The following is a 17,538-nucleotide window of genomic DNA, read 5'->3' on the forward strand; positions in this document are numbered from 1 at the left end:
TTTTACTCTTGATATTAATAATTTTAGGTCTCATTATCTCTTGTTTGTTTGAGAAAAAGAGTGTCTCACGTCATTGAAAAGCATGGCTGAAATATTCATGCTTTGTTAATTTGCAAGTATATGTAAGTAACATTTTGATTGGCTACAATTGTCCAGGCTAGAATATTCATTTTTTCTGCTTTTGATGTAACTAGTATTTTCTTAATCTCTATTCTTCTCAACCTTCAGGGTCAGTCACAGTAATAGTACTTGACGGCTTGTATTTTCCGATTCAAAGTATAGGCACCCCTTTTCATATGAAGTCCACTAAAAGGCATTGATGTGCTAGAACAGTCAATGAATGATTAGGACCCTTATCTAATATTTTTGATCATTTTTCATTGTACATAACAGTCTCATATTTAGAAGACTTTGCCATCCTGAACATTATCTGCAGGGTCGTTCTGGAGCTATGGATCATTAAGCAGTCTTGTTTTTTTTTTATTAAAGACAATACAAAATGATTAAAATACAAAATAATTAATGACAAGATAACATTGTTATTAAATACAGTACACTAAATATAAATATTATGGTTTTCTAAAAATCTGTGAATTTTTACAACTTAAGATACTAAAATATAAAAACGAAAAAAAAAAAAATAAATATTTTAACGTACCGCTTAAGATATTTAAAAGAAAAAAAAAGAATACAAATCAAGAGCCTGTTCCCACACTTAAACATTAAAAACATTACGGATAAATGACAAACATAAAACAAAACAAAACAAAACAAAAAACACCCCTTTGTGTGGTTTGTGGTTTAATTATTTTAACAAAATTAAAACAACAACCAGTGAACTTGAAGGAATTATTAATTATTGGTTTTATTTTCTTGTTTAAAAACTTCATCCCAACTGCATTTCTCAAGTCCTTTTGGGAAGTTGGTCATCACAGAGAATGAAGAACAGGGATACCATGGTCCTTAAACCAGGTACTGGTAGCTTTGGCACTGTGTGCAGGTGCAAGAGTCCTGTTGGAAAATGAAATCTGCATCTCCATAAAATTGTCAGCAGCAGGAAGGCATGGACATGCTATAAAACTTCCTGTTATATGGCTGTGTTGACCTTTGACCTCAGAAAACACACTGGACCCAACATGTGTGTGTGGTGTGTGTGGTGTGTGTGTGTGGTGTGTGTGTGTGGTGTGTGTGTGTGTGTGTGTGTGTGTGTGTGTGTGTGTGTGTGTGTCACCGTTCAGTGTGTTAAAAAAGAGAGAAGCTCTCTGGTAAATGTTGTGTGTTTTTATACACATACCTCTAATGATCAAGAACGGTGCAGTCTTTTCAAATGCCTCTTTCTGCAGCGGACCACCCTCTTTCATGTTTAAAATTTTTTTTAAACCCTAAAAACATTACAGATTGAGGTGGTTAACATTGCGACAAAGTTTGACATTTCAAAATGACTTCTGATTTGGGTTGTAACCTTATTGAGTATTGACACCACAATGTTTGATTAATGTTGCACGTTTTGTAGGCTTTACCTGTCCAGCATCCGTCTGGCACTGTCTTTGAGGTTTCTTCCTTCAATTCTGCATAACTTTGACACCTGAACAACACACACTGCCAGTGTCAGGCATCTTTATTCCAGTTGTTTAAGTTTTTCTCTCTATTAGTGCCCCCACAAATCTGTCTCTTGCCTCCAAAAAATTGTCTGCAACAACTGACTTCATAACAACACAGTGATAGCTGCTGTAACTAAAACGTAGTCCAGTACACACATTAACCTCAAATGTACATGGAATAATAAATTCACCCCTACAGTTTTATTACATTATGTTTTCTGTTTGTTCGGTTTTAATGCTGCATTACACATCTGAGCTATTTGGTAAACTTTTTATAATTGATCATTTTATATTGCCATTTTAAATCATTTGTATTCTTAAGCTTTACTATCAATTTGCAAATTTCTCAAGATAAATCTTATTGTACTTGTACAATGACAAAGATATTCTATTCAATTTGCTCATGCTCTCTCTGTATCTAACAAAAGCCATTGTTCAGTCATAAATTCAATATAATAATTAAAATAAATGATGGACTTTGTTCAAAGATGAGAGTTTTAGTTTGGAAATGTTGTTTTGGGAGATTTTTTTTTGTTTGTTTTGTTTTTTACCATTGCTGCCCGGATCTTTTCCAATTTCCAACCACTTTTCCAGATGTTCAAACTCCTCCTCAGTTCATCCAATTCTTCTGTGTGTTCACTTTATAAATTAATATGAATTAATCTTTGTCAAAGCTGTTTGTTCTGTTGTTAGCCAAGTAGTCATACTCATATTATATATTGCAATTAAACACAGATGATATTTACAAGACCAAGTAGTCATCTTATGCTTATACATTCTGCACATTAATCCTCTGAACACTTGCGTGCTGAACCGTGGCCTAGTCACGGATTATTTTCAGCTACGATCTGCTCCCGCGACTAAAATATCATGGTTCCTAAACATGATATATAACAAAAAAACATGAACATGTCAAAACGAAAACACAGATACTTACAAGACCAAGTTAGGAATGTCCTTTACCGTTTGTTGTATGCCCGCAGCTCTCCCGAAAGGTAAACTTAGTGCTCTCTCATGTAAAACAAAATTCAAATGTTTCAAAAGTTTACTTGCATTTGATAAGAAGCAGCGTGGGCGCGAAATTACATGTAAACAATTTTAAGGCTGTTTTGGCTATTCTTATCGCTGGTCTGATATAGGGCTATAGCCAAGCCATTAAAATTAGACCACCGATTGCCTCGATTTCATGTAGCCCATCCAATTTAGAGCTAAATCGTGGCTACATAAAGACATGTCATGAAATGATTGCTTATATCTTTGTAGATATTATTGACACTGTGAACATGATGGGATATCAACCATCTCATGTGCTGCCTGGGCAAAAACTACAGTGAATCAGTTTGACGTTGAACATGTCAAAGAAATGAACCAAACACCTTGCAATTGAACATGTCAAAGAAATGAAACCAAACACCTTGCAAACGCTGCTGACTTTGTTTACATGATGGAATGTCATACATCTCACAAGTTATTTTTGCCAAAAACCGGCATGAAACCAAAGTCAAGGTTTATTTGGGCTAGAAGTGGGTTACACATAGCCAGACTATATCTGGTCTATATTAACAGAGACGTTGAAATGCGGCTATTGCTTGCTGGGTAGTTTCAAACAAAGTCACAGCTGAACTGCGGAGTGATGTCAATGATTCAATGACCTATTCATAAAGAGAGTCACTTGCTTTGTTCCTAAATGAATCAGCCGTTTGAACGAATCAATTGAATTAATGATTCAGTCACAAAGACTTTTGACTTGCTGCCACCTACTGGCGGTTTTAGTTTAATTTTGAAAGTATTAATTGAGTCATTTAAATCATTTAAATTTCTATATTTAAAACTTTATATTTAAGACATTAATCTCATAATATTGTTATCATGAGATGCATTAATGCCATCTCTGAGACTTGTCAAACATTCTGTAAATATTCCCTAATGCCACATTTTGTACTCTTCTGTGCCATGCAAAGATGAATTGTTGATTCTGATTTCATTTGACTGGTAACTTATTCCTTAGTTTATAATCTAAAATTTTTGGCCACAAAAAGATGACATACATTTAATAAAAGTTAGAAAAATGGCATTACAAAGGTTAAAAAACTTTTGAGTGAAATATCACCTTATAATGGAAAGATTAATTTCTGTCATTGATCAGAAGGTGCCTAATCCTATTTTTTCTCTTTTTTTTTTTTTTTTTTTTTTTTGCAGAGTCCTAAAGAATGTAATGTTACCTTTTAAATCTAAATGCAAACCTTTTTGCAATCTACAAATCATGCAATACTGCACCAGTAAATAAGTGTTCTGAGGGCTTAGATACTATTAGATACAATTACTGCCTGATGACTGGGAGAAATACAAACGATTACGAAATTTATGTACAACTCAAACAAGAAATGCTAAAGCCAATTATTACCGAGATCTATGATCTAAGTAACCCAAAGCAATTCTGGAGGAGAGACACACCCTAGTTGGTAAGTCCAATAATACTTCAGATAATATGATAATTAATAATGAAATAACTAATGATCCAGCTGTGATTTCAAATGCCTTTAGTTTGTTTTTTTCTCAAATACCGCTTGTTCAACCTCCTGTTTTTCACGCAGACCCGTGTGTTAACAGCCAACCTTGCAGTACCTCATTCAAATTTAGGCAGGTCAGATCAATGGATGTTCAACAGGCTATTAATAAGCTTTCCAATAGCAGTGGTCCTGGCCCTGATGGCCTTGAGGGTAAGTTTATTAAACTTGCCTCGCATGTACTAGCACCACTACTGGCTGTGCTTTTTAACATGTCTTTTGATACCTGTGAAGTGCCCCTCGCGTGGAAATGTACTAAAGTTATTCCTTTGCACAAAGGTGGAGACTTACAAATTCTGAACAATTATAGGCCAATATCAATAATTAATAGTGTGGTTAAAGTCTTTGAGAAAATAATTTTAATCAATTATCTGATTATCTATCTGTTAATAATTTACTTACTCAATGCCAATCAGGTTTCAGAAAATACTTCTCCACTACCACTGCTCTCTTAAAAATTCTCTAATGATATATTTTCTAGGTTTTGATGGCAATCTGTGTACCGGTGCTATTTTTTTTAGATCTCTCCAAAGCGTTCGATTTAGTTGATCACTATCTTCTATTGGATAAATTGCATGCTATTGGCCTCTCGAGATCATCTTTACTCTGGTTTAAATTGTTATTTTCATCATCGTCGTCAGGGTGTGTCTTACAGGGGTTGTCAGTCTGATTATACAGGTATAGTGAAAGGCATCCCTCAAGGTTCTTCTCTTGGACCTTTATTATTTTCTATCTTTGTTAATGATATGCCCTTATGCTGTACAGATTGTAATATTCATCTTTATGCCGATGATACCGTTATTTACTGTAGTAAACCTACCATCTCCGGGATAAACCTTTCTTTACAGCACGACTTCAATTCTGTACAGCAGTGGCTATTGGCTAATAAACTTCTCCTTAATAAATCAAAGTCCTACTCTTTATTGTTCCATAGGAAAGCCTTGGATATAGGTGAAAACAACCTTAATCTTTGTTTTCTCGACTCCTCTCCTTTAGAGTCAACTGAGACCTTTAAATATCTTGGTGTTTGGCTGGAAACTGATTTATCTTTTAAAACTCATGTACAAGCAATGACAAACAAACTCAACTCTCGTCTTAAAATACTTTATCAATCTGTTAACTGTTTTAATTTTCTGGTCAGGAAAAGAATAGTCTTACAGCTGCTCATGCCTATTTTGGACTATGCCGATATTATTTATCAGAATACTACTGCTTCTTGTTTGCATTCCATTGATGTGGTCTACAACAGTCTTTGCCGCTTTGTTCTTCCACTGTCCCTTTAGGACACACCCGTTGTGTGTTGTACAGACCAGCAGACAGTATCACTGGTTACAATTTATTTTTTAAAACTATTAACAAAATAATCCAAAAATTTATAACAACAATTATCCATTTAAAATCATTAATGTCCTCTTTTTTATTTAATCACTATACAGCCTGCGACACAATGATCAGATTTTTTTTTGTTGTTCCTAGAGTTAAAAGACAGGTAGGGAAATATGCATTTTGTTTTAAGGTTCCATATGATTGGAATAAACTTCCATTTTCTATCCGTTCTTTAACTTCACTTACAGAGTTTCGAAGGGCCCTCGGGGAACATCTTCGGAACATTTGTCTTTGTTTCTAGTTTTGTTTGTTTGACCTTGGACTTGGAATTCATTGGTCATGTGTTTATTATTTCTCATTTTTATGTCCTCATTTTTATTTATTTATTTATTATTATTATTATTGTTATTACCATCATCAATGTTCTTGTTTGTGTTCCTCTTAGTCCTTGATCTTGTGCAATGCTAGTCATGTGGTTGTTTTTTTGTCATGTCACTTGTGGGGTTCGTGCTTGGTGGGGTGGGGTTGAGCATTGTGAGCTGGAATGTGTGTGTTGTTGTATTTTGTTGTGCTGTTTTTGACCGTGATATTTGCTCTGCTGTTTTGGTTCATTTTGCTTTGATGTATTGGAGGACCCCCTCTCGAAAACGAGATGTTTCATCTCAAGGGGTTAATCCTCACAATAAAGATATGTTAATAAATAAATAAATTACTAATCATTCTCATTTTTTATTAAATAATTTTATCTTTCATTTCACTAATCAATATTTTATATTATTAGTATTATTAAACACATGGGGTCATTAATGATGCTTACATTATAATAATGTGCAAATCCACAACATATGTTTAATTTGGCCAGAATTGCAGGTGCTTGTCTAAATACAAGAAGGTTTATAGAAAATATTAAATAAGTTGTTAATATAGATAATTAAGAGTTTTATAATTTAATACATCTGAAAGATCATCTAAAATGAGCATTGTTATTATTATTTTTAATATTATAAGCATTATTTATATTATTATTACATAATAATCAGTTCAGAGATTTCTCACCCAGACAGATTAGGAGTTTTTTGCAAACTCCTAATAGAATAAATCAGACATGCAACTTCCAAATAGGCCTACTTTTTTCTTCTTCCTTTCTTTTTACTCACTTGTTTCTCTCTGTTGTTAATGATGATCAGATCTGCTCCTCCCTCTGTACAGTATCTGCTCTCAGTCCAGCTCCAAACCACAAGAGAGGAACACAACAAACTCACTACAGCTGCTCTGGAGTTTCAATTCCTCTGTTATTCCATGTATTTAATCATGTCTCTAAAGCAGGTCACAGTGTGCTGCAAGAGATCAAATCCTCTACAGATGTGTTTTTGATTCTTAAGAAACACTTCAAATTCTTACTGGAGCTACAGGACTGACAATGACCAGTGATGTGGAGCCATTCATCATCTTTAATAATGAAAATAACATAATGGTAACATGTAAACAACATGCTAAATATAAATAAAGTAAAGCAATCTGGGGTTTAGCTTTCAAAAAAGCAAACATCTAAATAATGGTAAGCCACATATGTTTTTTGTTTTTTTTGTAGCAAAATACAACAGTTTTTATGAAGTGACTACAAATGAATACATGTATAGGCCTAAACAGGTATTACTTCTAGATCAGGAGTGTTCAGTCCTGCTCTTGCAGGGTCACCATCCTGAAGTCTTGATCTGTAACTCACCAGCCTGGAATCCTGAAGACCTTGATTTGTTGGTTAAGATGTGTTTAATCAGGGTGTTACGAAATACCCAGGAGGCTGAGGATAACAGAAAGACAGTTTATTTCAGGCACAAGCAGAGGAGCGGGTAGTGCTGGGAAAAGTGATAAGGAGACTGGCAGTGATGAATGGATCCGTAGTAGAGGGGTAGAGACGTCAAGGTAGGGAGGTGTACCACACACACGCACGGAGATGGGAGGGAACTTCTGGAGATCGCTGGAGAGAGATTAGTAGAGATAGAGTTAGTCCTTAGAGTTAGCATAAAGGTAAGACCTTGTTGCGAATGAGACCGGACTCTGACTGAGTCCGTGTGTGTGGTATTTGTAGTGCAGAGGTGATTGACTGTTGATGAGGGTCATGTGGAAGTGCTCAGTACTCAGCTGAGGGCGTGCGCTGTGATTGAATGGAGGTCGAACCTGGCGTGTCTGTAACAGTACCCCCCTCCCCACAGCCCGCTCCTGAGGGCCGAGGACCCCAACGACGTGGTGGACGTCCTCTTCCTCTGGGAGCTGGCCTGTTAGGATGACTGGAGTGGAAGGTGTTTAGTAAGTTCGGATCCAGGATGTCGTAGCGTGGGACCCATGAACGTTCCTCTGGACCATATCCCTCCCAGTCCACTAGGTATTCAAGTTGTCCACCACGCCGCCGGGAGTCCAGGATGTCTCTTACTTTAGCCAATGCCTCCATTCTTCCAGGGCTAACTTGATGGCCAACAGCTCACGGTTGCCGATGTCATAATTTACCTCCGCCGGGTTGAGCTTCCGGGAGAAGAAGGCGCATGGGTGGAGGCGACTGGGATTCCCCTGCTGCTGAGATAAGACCGCTCCCACTCCGGTAGTAGAGGCGTCGACTTCAACGACGAAGGGTCGGTTGGGGTCAGGATGGACCAGGAGTGGAGCGGTCATAAATGCCTTCTTGAGGGAGTTGAAGGCCTCTGTGGCGGCTGGAATCCAAGAGAGTGATTTTGGCTTATTCCGGAGGAGACTAGTGAGAGGGCTGGTGATGGCACTGTAGTTTTGGATGAAACGTCTGTAGAAATTGGCAAAGCCGAGGAATCGTTGGAGTTCCTTGATGGTGGTAGGTATGGGCCAATCCCTTACAGCATTTACCTTCCCCTCGTCCATCCGGATGCCACTGCTGTTGATGTTGTAATCAAGGAACTGCACTGAGGGCTGATGGAAGGAGCATTTCTCGGCTTTGAGGTAGAGCTGAAAGGCCCTCAGGCGTTGCAGGACCTCCGCAACGTGGCGACAATGTTCCGCTAGGCTCCGGGAGTAAATGAGGATATCATCAATGAAGACGAGCACGAACTTAATAAATAACTCCCAGAACACCTCATGAATGAAATCCTCCAATACTCACCCTCCCTTAACAAGTCCATACGGCATCACGCAGTACTCATAGTTGCCAGTAGGGGTTATGAAGGCTGTCTTCCACTTGTCCCCCTCTCGTATCCGGATGAGGTTGTAGGCGCTGCGGAGGTCCAACTTGGTGAAGACAGTGGCACCACGGAGATGTTCTAGGGCAGCTGGGACGAGGGGAAGTGGGTACTGGAACTTGACAGTTATGTTGTTAAGAGCCCGATAATCGATACAGGGTCGTAAGCCTCCGTCCTTCTTTTCAACGAAGAAGAAACTCGAAGCAGCAGGGGAGGTAGATGGACGAATGTAACCCTGGGCCAGCGCCTCCTTGATGTACTCCTCCATGGCCTTCTCCTCTGGAATGGAAAGGGGGTAGATCCTTCCTTTAGGCACTGGTTCACCCGGAAGCAGATCGATGGCACAGTCCCACGGCCGGTGTGGAGGCAGCTTGGAAGCCCGTTTGGGGCAGAATACGTCACTGAAGAAGGCGTAGCATGTTGGGATGGAGATGGATTGGTTCTCCACTGGGCTCTCAATTGAGGTAGTACAAACTGCAAGAGGTGCAGGGGTAGGTTTGGCTGGGACAGGACAACCGGTGATGCAGCTCTGGAAACAGGAGTCGCCCCACTTCAGGACTTCACCCGTCTTCCACGAGATGACAGGGTTATGCTGCTCCAACCATGGGCGCCCTAGGATGACGTCAGCGGTGGATTCCTCCAGAACCAGCAGGTGGATCTCCTCTTGGTGGAGTAGTCCGGTTAGGAGGGTAATGGGACCCACATTATGACGCACACATCTTCTACTCAACGGCCTTCCGGTTATTGTGTGGACCTGGTAGGCTGTCTGCGTTGCCGTGGTAGCGAGTTTGAGGTGACGGCAGAGGGCGCCTGAGATAAAGTTGCCGGCTGACCAAGAATCGAGGAGGGCGGAAAGTGGAAGAGAGATGTCAGCGGCAGTCAGTGTCACAACAGTGGTGAGTGGTTTCATTTGATACTTCAAAGGGAGAATGGCACTCACCATGGGACGAGGAGGACGGACGGGGCTCAGAGATAATATGCCCCGGGGATGCACAGTAGAGGCATAGATTCTGGGCCAGCCGTCTTTGTCTTTCAGCCGCTGTGAGTCGATAGGAGTTGACTAGCATGGGTTCGTTGGCTGGTTCTGGGGAGCTGACGGCCTCTGGTCGGCAGAGTGGCGAGTTGGGATGCGCCTGGCCCTGGTGCTCTTCTAGGCACGACTGCATACGGGTGGCAAAGCAGATGGAGAGTTGAATGAACCGTTCAAGCCCGATGGTATCCTCGTATGCAGCGAGATGCAACCGCACTCGAGGTTCCAATCCCTGACGGTAGGTAGTCAGCAAGGCCTGTTCGTTCCATCCACTGGTGGCCGCTAGAGTCCTGAACTGAAGAGCATATTCATTGACAGACATTTTTCCCTGTTTAAGGTTATACAGCTTCTCACCAATAGACGAGTCCCAAGCTGGTCTGCCAAAAAACTTCTCGGAAATGGTCGATGAACCTGGAATAAGACTGGATAACTGGGTTATTCTGAGTCCAAATTGAATCTGCCCACAGAAGTGCTTTACCTTGCAGTTGAGAACTCACGAATGCTACCTTGGATCTCTCGGTTGGGTACAAGTGCGGTTGCATCTCCAGGACCAGCGAGCATTGAAGAAGAAAACCGCTGCAATCCTCCGCAGTAGGGCGCCGGCCGGGCCATGGGACTGGCGTGCACGGCAGGTGAGGGAGTGCTGGCGTTGTTGGCGGAAGTGCTTGCTGGTGTCGGGGATGCGGGTAGAGTGGTGAGTGTCCGACGTAATGCATTGACCAGGTCTTGGAAGGGATCCGTGAGACTCATGCTTGTGCCGATCAGTGTTGGTCCGGTCTTCTGTTACGAAATACCCAGGAGGCTGAGGATAACAGAAAGACAGTTTATTTCAGGCACAAGCAGAGGAGCGGGTAGTGCTGGGAAAAGTGATAAGGAGACTGGCAGTGATGAATGGATTTGTAGTAGAGGGGTAGAGACGTCAAGGTAGGGAGGTGTACCACACACACGCATGGAGATGGCAGGGAACTTCTGGAAATCGCTGGAGAGAAGTAAGTAGAGATAGAGTTAGTCCTTAGAGTTAGCATAAAGGTAAGACCTTGTTGCGAACGAGACCGGACGCTGACTGAGTGCGTGTGTGTGGTATTTGTAGTGCAGAGGTGATTGACTGTTGATGAGGGTCAGGTGGAAGTGCTCAGTGAGGGCGTGCGCTGTGATTGAATGGAGGTGGAACCTGGCGTGTCTGTAACACAGGGCTGGAACAGGGTTATTATCATTAGCTAAAACTAAACATCTTATTTGAGCTAAACACATAAAACATAACAAATTAAAAGCATGTGCTGTTCTTGGGACCATCTACCCTTCTCACAGATCCATTGATAAGCACCATTGCAATTAACATCAAGCCACCCTATCAATTCAGGGTTCTTTTTTAAATAAGTCACAGCACAATTCTCTAGTCTTCCTCCATTTGGCTCTGTTATTTGTCCACTGGATGCCTAGAACCTGCAACAGCATTAGATGTTTAAAACTGCTTTCTGCGTGATATGATCCTAAATGTGAGAATCATTTATTACATAATAATCAGTTCAGTGATTTCTCACCCAGAGGTCACGCTGGTGCCATCAACCCATTTCCATCTGCCCTCTTTCACGATGTCAGTCACACAATCCAAAATTCTCTTTTATCAGTAATTTTTGTAACAAAATCCTAAATAGATTAAGCAATTACATGTTTATATCATGAACCGACAATGGACACATTTCATCTGACACCACAAACACACACAGTATCTTTCACTTACTTGTTTCTCCCTGTTGTTTATGATGATCAGATCTGCTCCTCTCTCTGTACAGTATCTTCTGCTTTCATCCCAGCTCTTCTTCATTGAGGACATGAAGTAAAAGCTGAAGTCAGAGTGGAACCATCCACCTGTAAACACAGCTAGTTCAGTTATTAGCTCATTATTCCCACCTAGAGTACAGTGAATGATGAAACTTGTTTTTAGTAACAGCATATTGCTTAGTTGCAATTCAAAAGTCACCTGTTTCATTGAGAATCTTCTGCAGCTGATTTCTCTCTTGATTGAACTGGTCTCTTTGTTTAGTCAGGTTGTCATTCTTGAATAATAATCCGTTCCTTTCATTTGTAATGTTTATGTACTTGGTTAGAAGCAGGTCACTCTGTTCTGTGAGGTTGTTAATCTTGGTTAGTAGCTTGTGTGTTTCTTCTCTTGTGTTTGGGTTCTTTGTATGGACGTGGACATACAGCACTATGAATGAATAAACCCCCCTGGGTGCCGGTCACTGTTGGAGAGACTTTAGGACTGTTAGATTCTGATCAGGTAATGGATGAGTAAACCCCCCTGGGTGCCGGTCAGAGCACCAATAATGAGGAGGCAGGTGATTAGCTTTCAATGTTGTATTAGTAGAAAAAAGGAAGGCCCACAGATGTACAATCAAAGGCGTAGATAGTCTGTAAACACAGGAAAAATTGAGGAGACAGGAGCAAATGTGTATAACACTATAGCGATCTCTGCTAACACAAATATAAATAAAATAGGCTTACTTTGTGGTCAGTGACTAACACCCTGATATTAAATCTGCAACAATCTCCACAAATAAACTGGAAGCATCATCCTTGCAGCTGATGGCTTGGACAGATCACACGAACACACCAAACAGCGGCAGCTCATCAAACTACACTGCCCCCTAACGTCGTACTATAACAATTCCGGTTTCATAATAAGAGTCCCTCTTACAGGAGCCTTTAATACAGCCGCCCCCAAAGAGTCGGAGCTTCTTTGCTTCCATGAAAGGCGACTTAACTAGTCAGTGTTGGGGCATTAAGTCCATCCTTTGGTAAGGCCGGCAAGATGACCAGGCGAGCTACCGGTCGGGTATAAACTTGACCCTTTATCAACACATCAGCTGATCTGATATGACCATCTGGGCTTTGGTGAGTCTTGATCACTTGTCCTACAGGCCATGAGCTTCGCGGTAGTTGGGGGTCTACAATCACAACAAATGTCTGTTCCTTTAGGCTGGGAGGAGAGGTTTGCCATTTCTGCCGGGTTTGGAAGCTAGGGAGGTAGTCCCGTATGAACCTGGACCAGAATCGGTCCGCTAGGACCTGAGAATGTCTCCAGTGCCGGCGACTTAATATCTCTGATTCTGGATAAACGACTTGCGGCAGAGATCCATCAGGCCGCCCCATGAGGAGACTATTTGGAGTTACTGGGTCAGCATCTGCCACGTCTGACGACACGTATCCTAAGGGTTTTGAATTAAGGATGGCCTCCACTTCCAGCAAGACCGTCATTAAGACTTCCTCTGGTACTGACTGTGCACCCAAAACTGTGTATAAGGCAGATTTAACCGATCTCACTTCCCTCTCCCAAACTCCACCAAAATGAGGGGCCGCTGGAGGATTAAAGCGGAAGTGGATCCTCTGGCGGGCAAGATGATCCTGTACGTCAGGAACCAAAGCAGCATAAGCTTCCCGTAACTCCCTTTCACCCCCGCGGAAGTTCGTACCTCGATCTGACCATAATTCTGCTTGCGTTCCTCTCCTTGCAACAAACCTTCTTAAAGCCATGAGGAATGAGTCGGTACTCAGGCTAGGGAGTAGGTCTAAATGGACAGCTCTAGTGGTCAGACATTTAAAGACAATGCCCCAGGGCTTCTCTGTACGTCTTCCAATTTTGACTAACAGGGGGCCAAAGCAGTCCATTCCGCAAGAATAGAAGGCCGGTTTGTATAGCTGAAGGCGCGCCACCGGTAGATCCGACATCTTAGGGATTGTTGGTTGGGCCCTCCAACATTGACATTCTGGGCAGTCACGTTGAAACCGGCGGACAGCTTCGCGACCTCGGAGAATTCAATAGTATCTCCGTATTTCCCCGAACAACTGTTCCGATCCAGGATGATGCAACTGGTCATCATAATGTTGAATAATCAAACGAGTGACAGGGTGGTTAGGATCCAGAACCAGAGGATGTAAAATGGAGTCCTCAATGCCTGCAGTTCTCCGCAAACGACCTCCCACCCTTATCAGATCACTGGACGGATCCATTTCAGGGGCTAGGGTAACTAATCGACTCCCGGACTTAACTGTCTTCCCAGTCTCTAACAGTTTATAATCCTCAGGGAAAGATTCCTGCTGAACCTGTTTGAGGATATGGAACTCAGCCTGGCGGTAATCTTCAGCCTCTGGAGAAGTCCCTGGAGCCAAATTGACCCGAAGTTCTTGAGCAGTGACATCCAATAGTTCTTGCCAGGTGTTGTAATTCCATCCATTAATCTTACCAGATGAGAGCGGAAAGGTACTGATCCCACAGAAGGTAGATTTCCGTAATTCAACCTGGTCCTCCCTGGTTTCAGTCTTAGGGATTACTGGCCATTCCTTGGGATCTTGGAGGAGGAAAGGGGGTCCTTGAGACCATCGGTTTGGCACAGCAAGGTATTGGAGAGGTCTTCCCTTCGTGAGGTCATCAGTGGGGTTGTCTGCAGAACTTACATGATGCCAGGAACACTTCTCCGTCAGCTCCTGGATCTCAGCGATTCTGTTCCCCACAAAGACTCTATAACGGCAGGAGTCAGAATTCAACCACTGGAGGACCGTAGTAGAGTCTGTCCACAGGGAAATAGATTTGATTGGTAGGGTTAACTCTGTCTCCAGTAGTTTAGCCAGCTGTGCCGCAACTAGACTACCACAGAGTTCCAGTCTTGGAATGGAGTGAGCTCGTTTAGGAGTGACACGAGAGCGTGCTATAATGAAGGACAGGTAGGTCCGACCATCCTGGTCAGTAGTCCGGAGGTAGGCCACCGCTCCATATGCCTGTTCAGAGGCATCCGAGAAGATATGTACCTCATGGGTGACTCCGTCCCTCACAACTTCAGGAGGAACATAAGACCGGGGAAAGGAGATGCAAGGAAGGTATTGGAGTTCGTCCTCCCATGCATTCCAGGACTGGAGGAGCTCAGGTGGTAGGTTGGGGTCATCCCATCCTCTCGGCTTGTTCCACAGCTGCTTAATAATGACTTTTGCCCAAGTGGAATAAGGTAGAAGCCATCCCAGGGGGTCGTACTGGGTAGCTAGGACCTTGTAGAGGTTCCTCAAAGTTGGAGTCTCATAGATCACAGGTCGGTGTTTGTAGGACAAAGTGTCCGTCTGCCAGTTCCAGCTAAGACCCAGTGTCGATTCAGGGATGTCAGACTTCTCCTGCGTCAACCACAACTCCACACTAGCAGCTTGTGCATGGGAAGGTAGGTGACTCAGCACAGTAGGATCATTGCAGGCCCATTGGCGAATTTCGAATCCAGCTCCGGAAAGGATATTCCGTAGTCGATCAATCAAGTCCCGAGCTTCATCTGCAGTAGGCAGGCTCTGCAGGCAGTTATCGACATAGAAACACCTCTCCACTGAGAATCTAATTGCCTCATCCGTCAGGGGGTGTTGCCGCACGTGACGCTGTAGTGCATAGGTAGCACAACAAGGACTGGATGTTGTGCCGAAGGGTAATACCTGCCACTCAAGAATTGTGGGTGCCTCATCCATCTTTAGGTCCCGCCAAAGGAAACAGAGTAGAGGACGGTCCTCAGGTATAAGGCGAACCTGATGGAACATCGCCTTAATATCCCCACTCACTGCCACAGGATGTTCTCTGAAACGGATAAGGACGCCCAACAGTGAGGCCCCAAGGGTGGGGCCTGGCAGCAGGTACTGATTAAGGCTTTGTCCTTGATACTGATAGGAGCAGTTAAAGACAAGGCGGAACTTCCCATTGTGACTAACGAGATGGTGGGGGATGTACCAGCATTCATCTGAATCAGGTATATTGTCAGTCACCTTCCTAACAGCTCCTGTCTCAATAAGTTTCCTCATCTCCTCTTTATAGACCTCAGCTTTGACAGGCTCCTTCAGAAGACGCCTCTCCACACTGCGAAGGGTAGGTAGGACTGATTCTTTAGGTGCATTCAACAAAGGCATGTCCTTTCGCCGCAGTAGGGGTGTAGCCAACCTGTTGATTCCCTCCATTTCCAGGGTGAGAGTCTTATGGTCAAGCATCTGAAGAGCCTCCTGATCCTGCTTGGATCTGGTTACCTCTTTGCCCTCCCACTGTGGAATCGTATCCAACTGCCACAGTCGTTGAACATTCTGAAGGAGTTCATCCTGAATTGGAGCTACGGAGGTTAGCAGACACTGCCGTGGGGTAGGAGGACAGCCCATGGAAGGTATTGGACCCTGGAGTGTCCAACCTAAGCGTGTGTGAACTGCAGCTGGTGCACCCGGGCCGCCCCATCGAACAGGCTCTGTTGGGGTTATGACATGGGGCTGATCTGAACCGATGAGAAGTAAAGGTTGGACATCAGTGAGTGGACGGAGGGGAATACCACGCAGATGTCTGTACTTCTGTTGTAGCTGTTCTACTGGGTAAGACTGGCGTGACAGGTTAAGACGATCAGCCGTGAAGGCATGATTGATCCTATAACTGATCTGAGGTTTAAAGAGGGGAGAGACTTGAAAGGAAATAGAGCAACCATGAATGACCTGAATATCATCTCTCACTGTCCGCAATGGAAGATTTTCTGGGTTACCCTGAATCCCTAAGGCCTTAACTGCAGTGGAGAGTAGAATGGTTCTCTCTGACCCATCGTCAAGAAGAGCGAAGGTGTCCAAGGATCGATCTTCATAATGCAGATTCACTGGAACCACTTTGAGCATAACTCGTCCTTTGACAGAGGGTTTATCCAGAAAGAACCTATCTGGGGAGGAATTTGTTAGGCAGCTCTTCTCCATGTTAGCTGGATCCTCCTTTGGGGATGGACTAACATTCACCTCATGGAGAGGGCGGAGATGGGTGCCCTGGCAGATGTTGCAGGGCTTTTTAAGGTCACACTGAGCAGCATGGTGTGCCCTGGCACAGCGCCAACAACGGTTGTTACTGCGAATCCAAGTCCTGACCTGGTCTGAGGTAAGCTTAGCGAAGGAGGCACACTGGCTCAGGTAATGCTCAGTCTTATCACAGAAAGGACAATAACGTTTCACTTTGGCAGGCTTGGTCTGTGAAAACAGGACCTTTATGATGGACGGGAGACTCAACCAGGGATTCTCCAACTCCATGTAGGATGGTCACAGTTCTCTTCCCTGAATCTGATTTTGCATGGGAACCCTTGGGCATCGGCTCAGTATCATAACTGTGGCACCAAGTTTCGTAACGAAGCCAGTTTGAAAGATCAGTCAGATTAGGGGTTGTGCCAGGTTGGCGGAACATATGTCGACGAAACTCAGCTCTCTGCTCAGGGGGTAGCTTACACAGGAGGCGTGCGACGTGGGACCCACAACTCAACTCCAGCTCACCATCACGTCCCAGAGTTCTCAATAGGCCCACTAATGACTGCACTTGGAGAGCAAACCTTTGGAAGGCTGATATATCGCCTCTCTTTATGTCAGGACTCTCAAGGACACTAGCAATCTTCCTTAAAGCTAGCTGATGTGGTTGACCAAATTAATCATGAAGTGCTGCCATCGTATCAGTGAATGGAGTTGGTGAGTTAAGATAAGCATCTGCTATCATTCTAGCCTCCTCCAGCTTAAGGTGATCCACTAAGATCTGATATTTGAAAAGTTCAGTCCCATCTGGGGGAAGCAGGTTCTCCAGAGCTATCCGGAGCCGAGCAAACTCGCCAGGATCAGACCGGCTGAACTTAGGAATCGTGGGAGAAGGTCCCCGGTATAAATATTCAGACCTAGAATGAGGTGCTACAGAACATAGGCCGGGCTCTGCCTTTGGTGCAAAGGATGGAGGATTCAAATGAGCAGGTACTGAACCGAATCGTGAAGAAACAGGCACGGTTGTGCGGTTAGCAGGTAAG

At 43.2% G+C, this 17,538-nt stretch overlaps 1 protein-coding gene across 1 annotated transcript; it reads right to left on the bottom strand.

Annotated features, from left to right (window-relative positions):
* Window positions 1-11,968: 11,968 nt before the first annotated feature.
* On the bottom strand, window positions 11,969-13,469 carry LOC109105752. Its single transcript, XM_042754538.1, has 2 exons — window positions 12,230-13,469; window positions 11,969-12,136 (listed from the first exon to the last, which is right to left on the bottom strand). Exon 1 carries the CDS (start codon window positions 13,451-13,453, stop codon window positions 12,485-12,487), a length of 969 nt encoding a protein of 322 aa, XP_042610472.1. The 5' UTR covers window positions 13,454-13,469; the 3' UTR covers window positions 11,969-12,136; window positions 12,230-12,484.
* Between the last annotated feature and the right edge of the window lie 4,069 nt (window positions 13,470-17,538).

This window comes from Cyprinus carpio, unplaced genomic scaffold (assembly GCF_018340385.1).
Source record: "Cyprinus carpio isolate SPL01 unplaced genomic scaffold, ASM1834038v1 S000006540, whole genome shotgun sequence".
NCBI classification, from domain to species: Eukaryota; Metazoa; Chordata; class Actinopteri; order Cypriniformes; family Cyprinidae; genus Cyprinus; species Cyprinus carpio.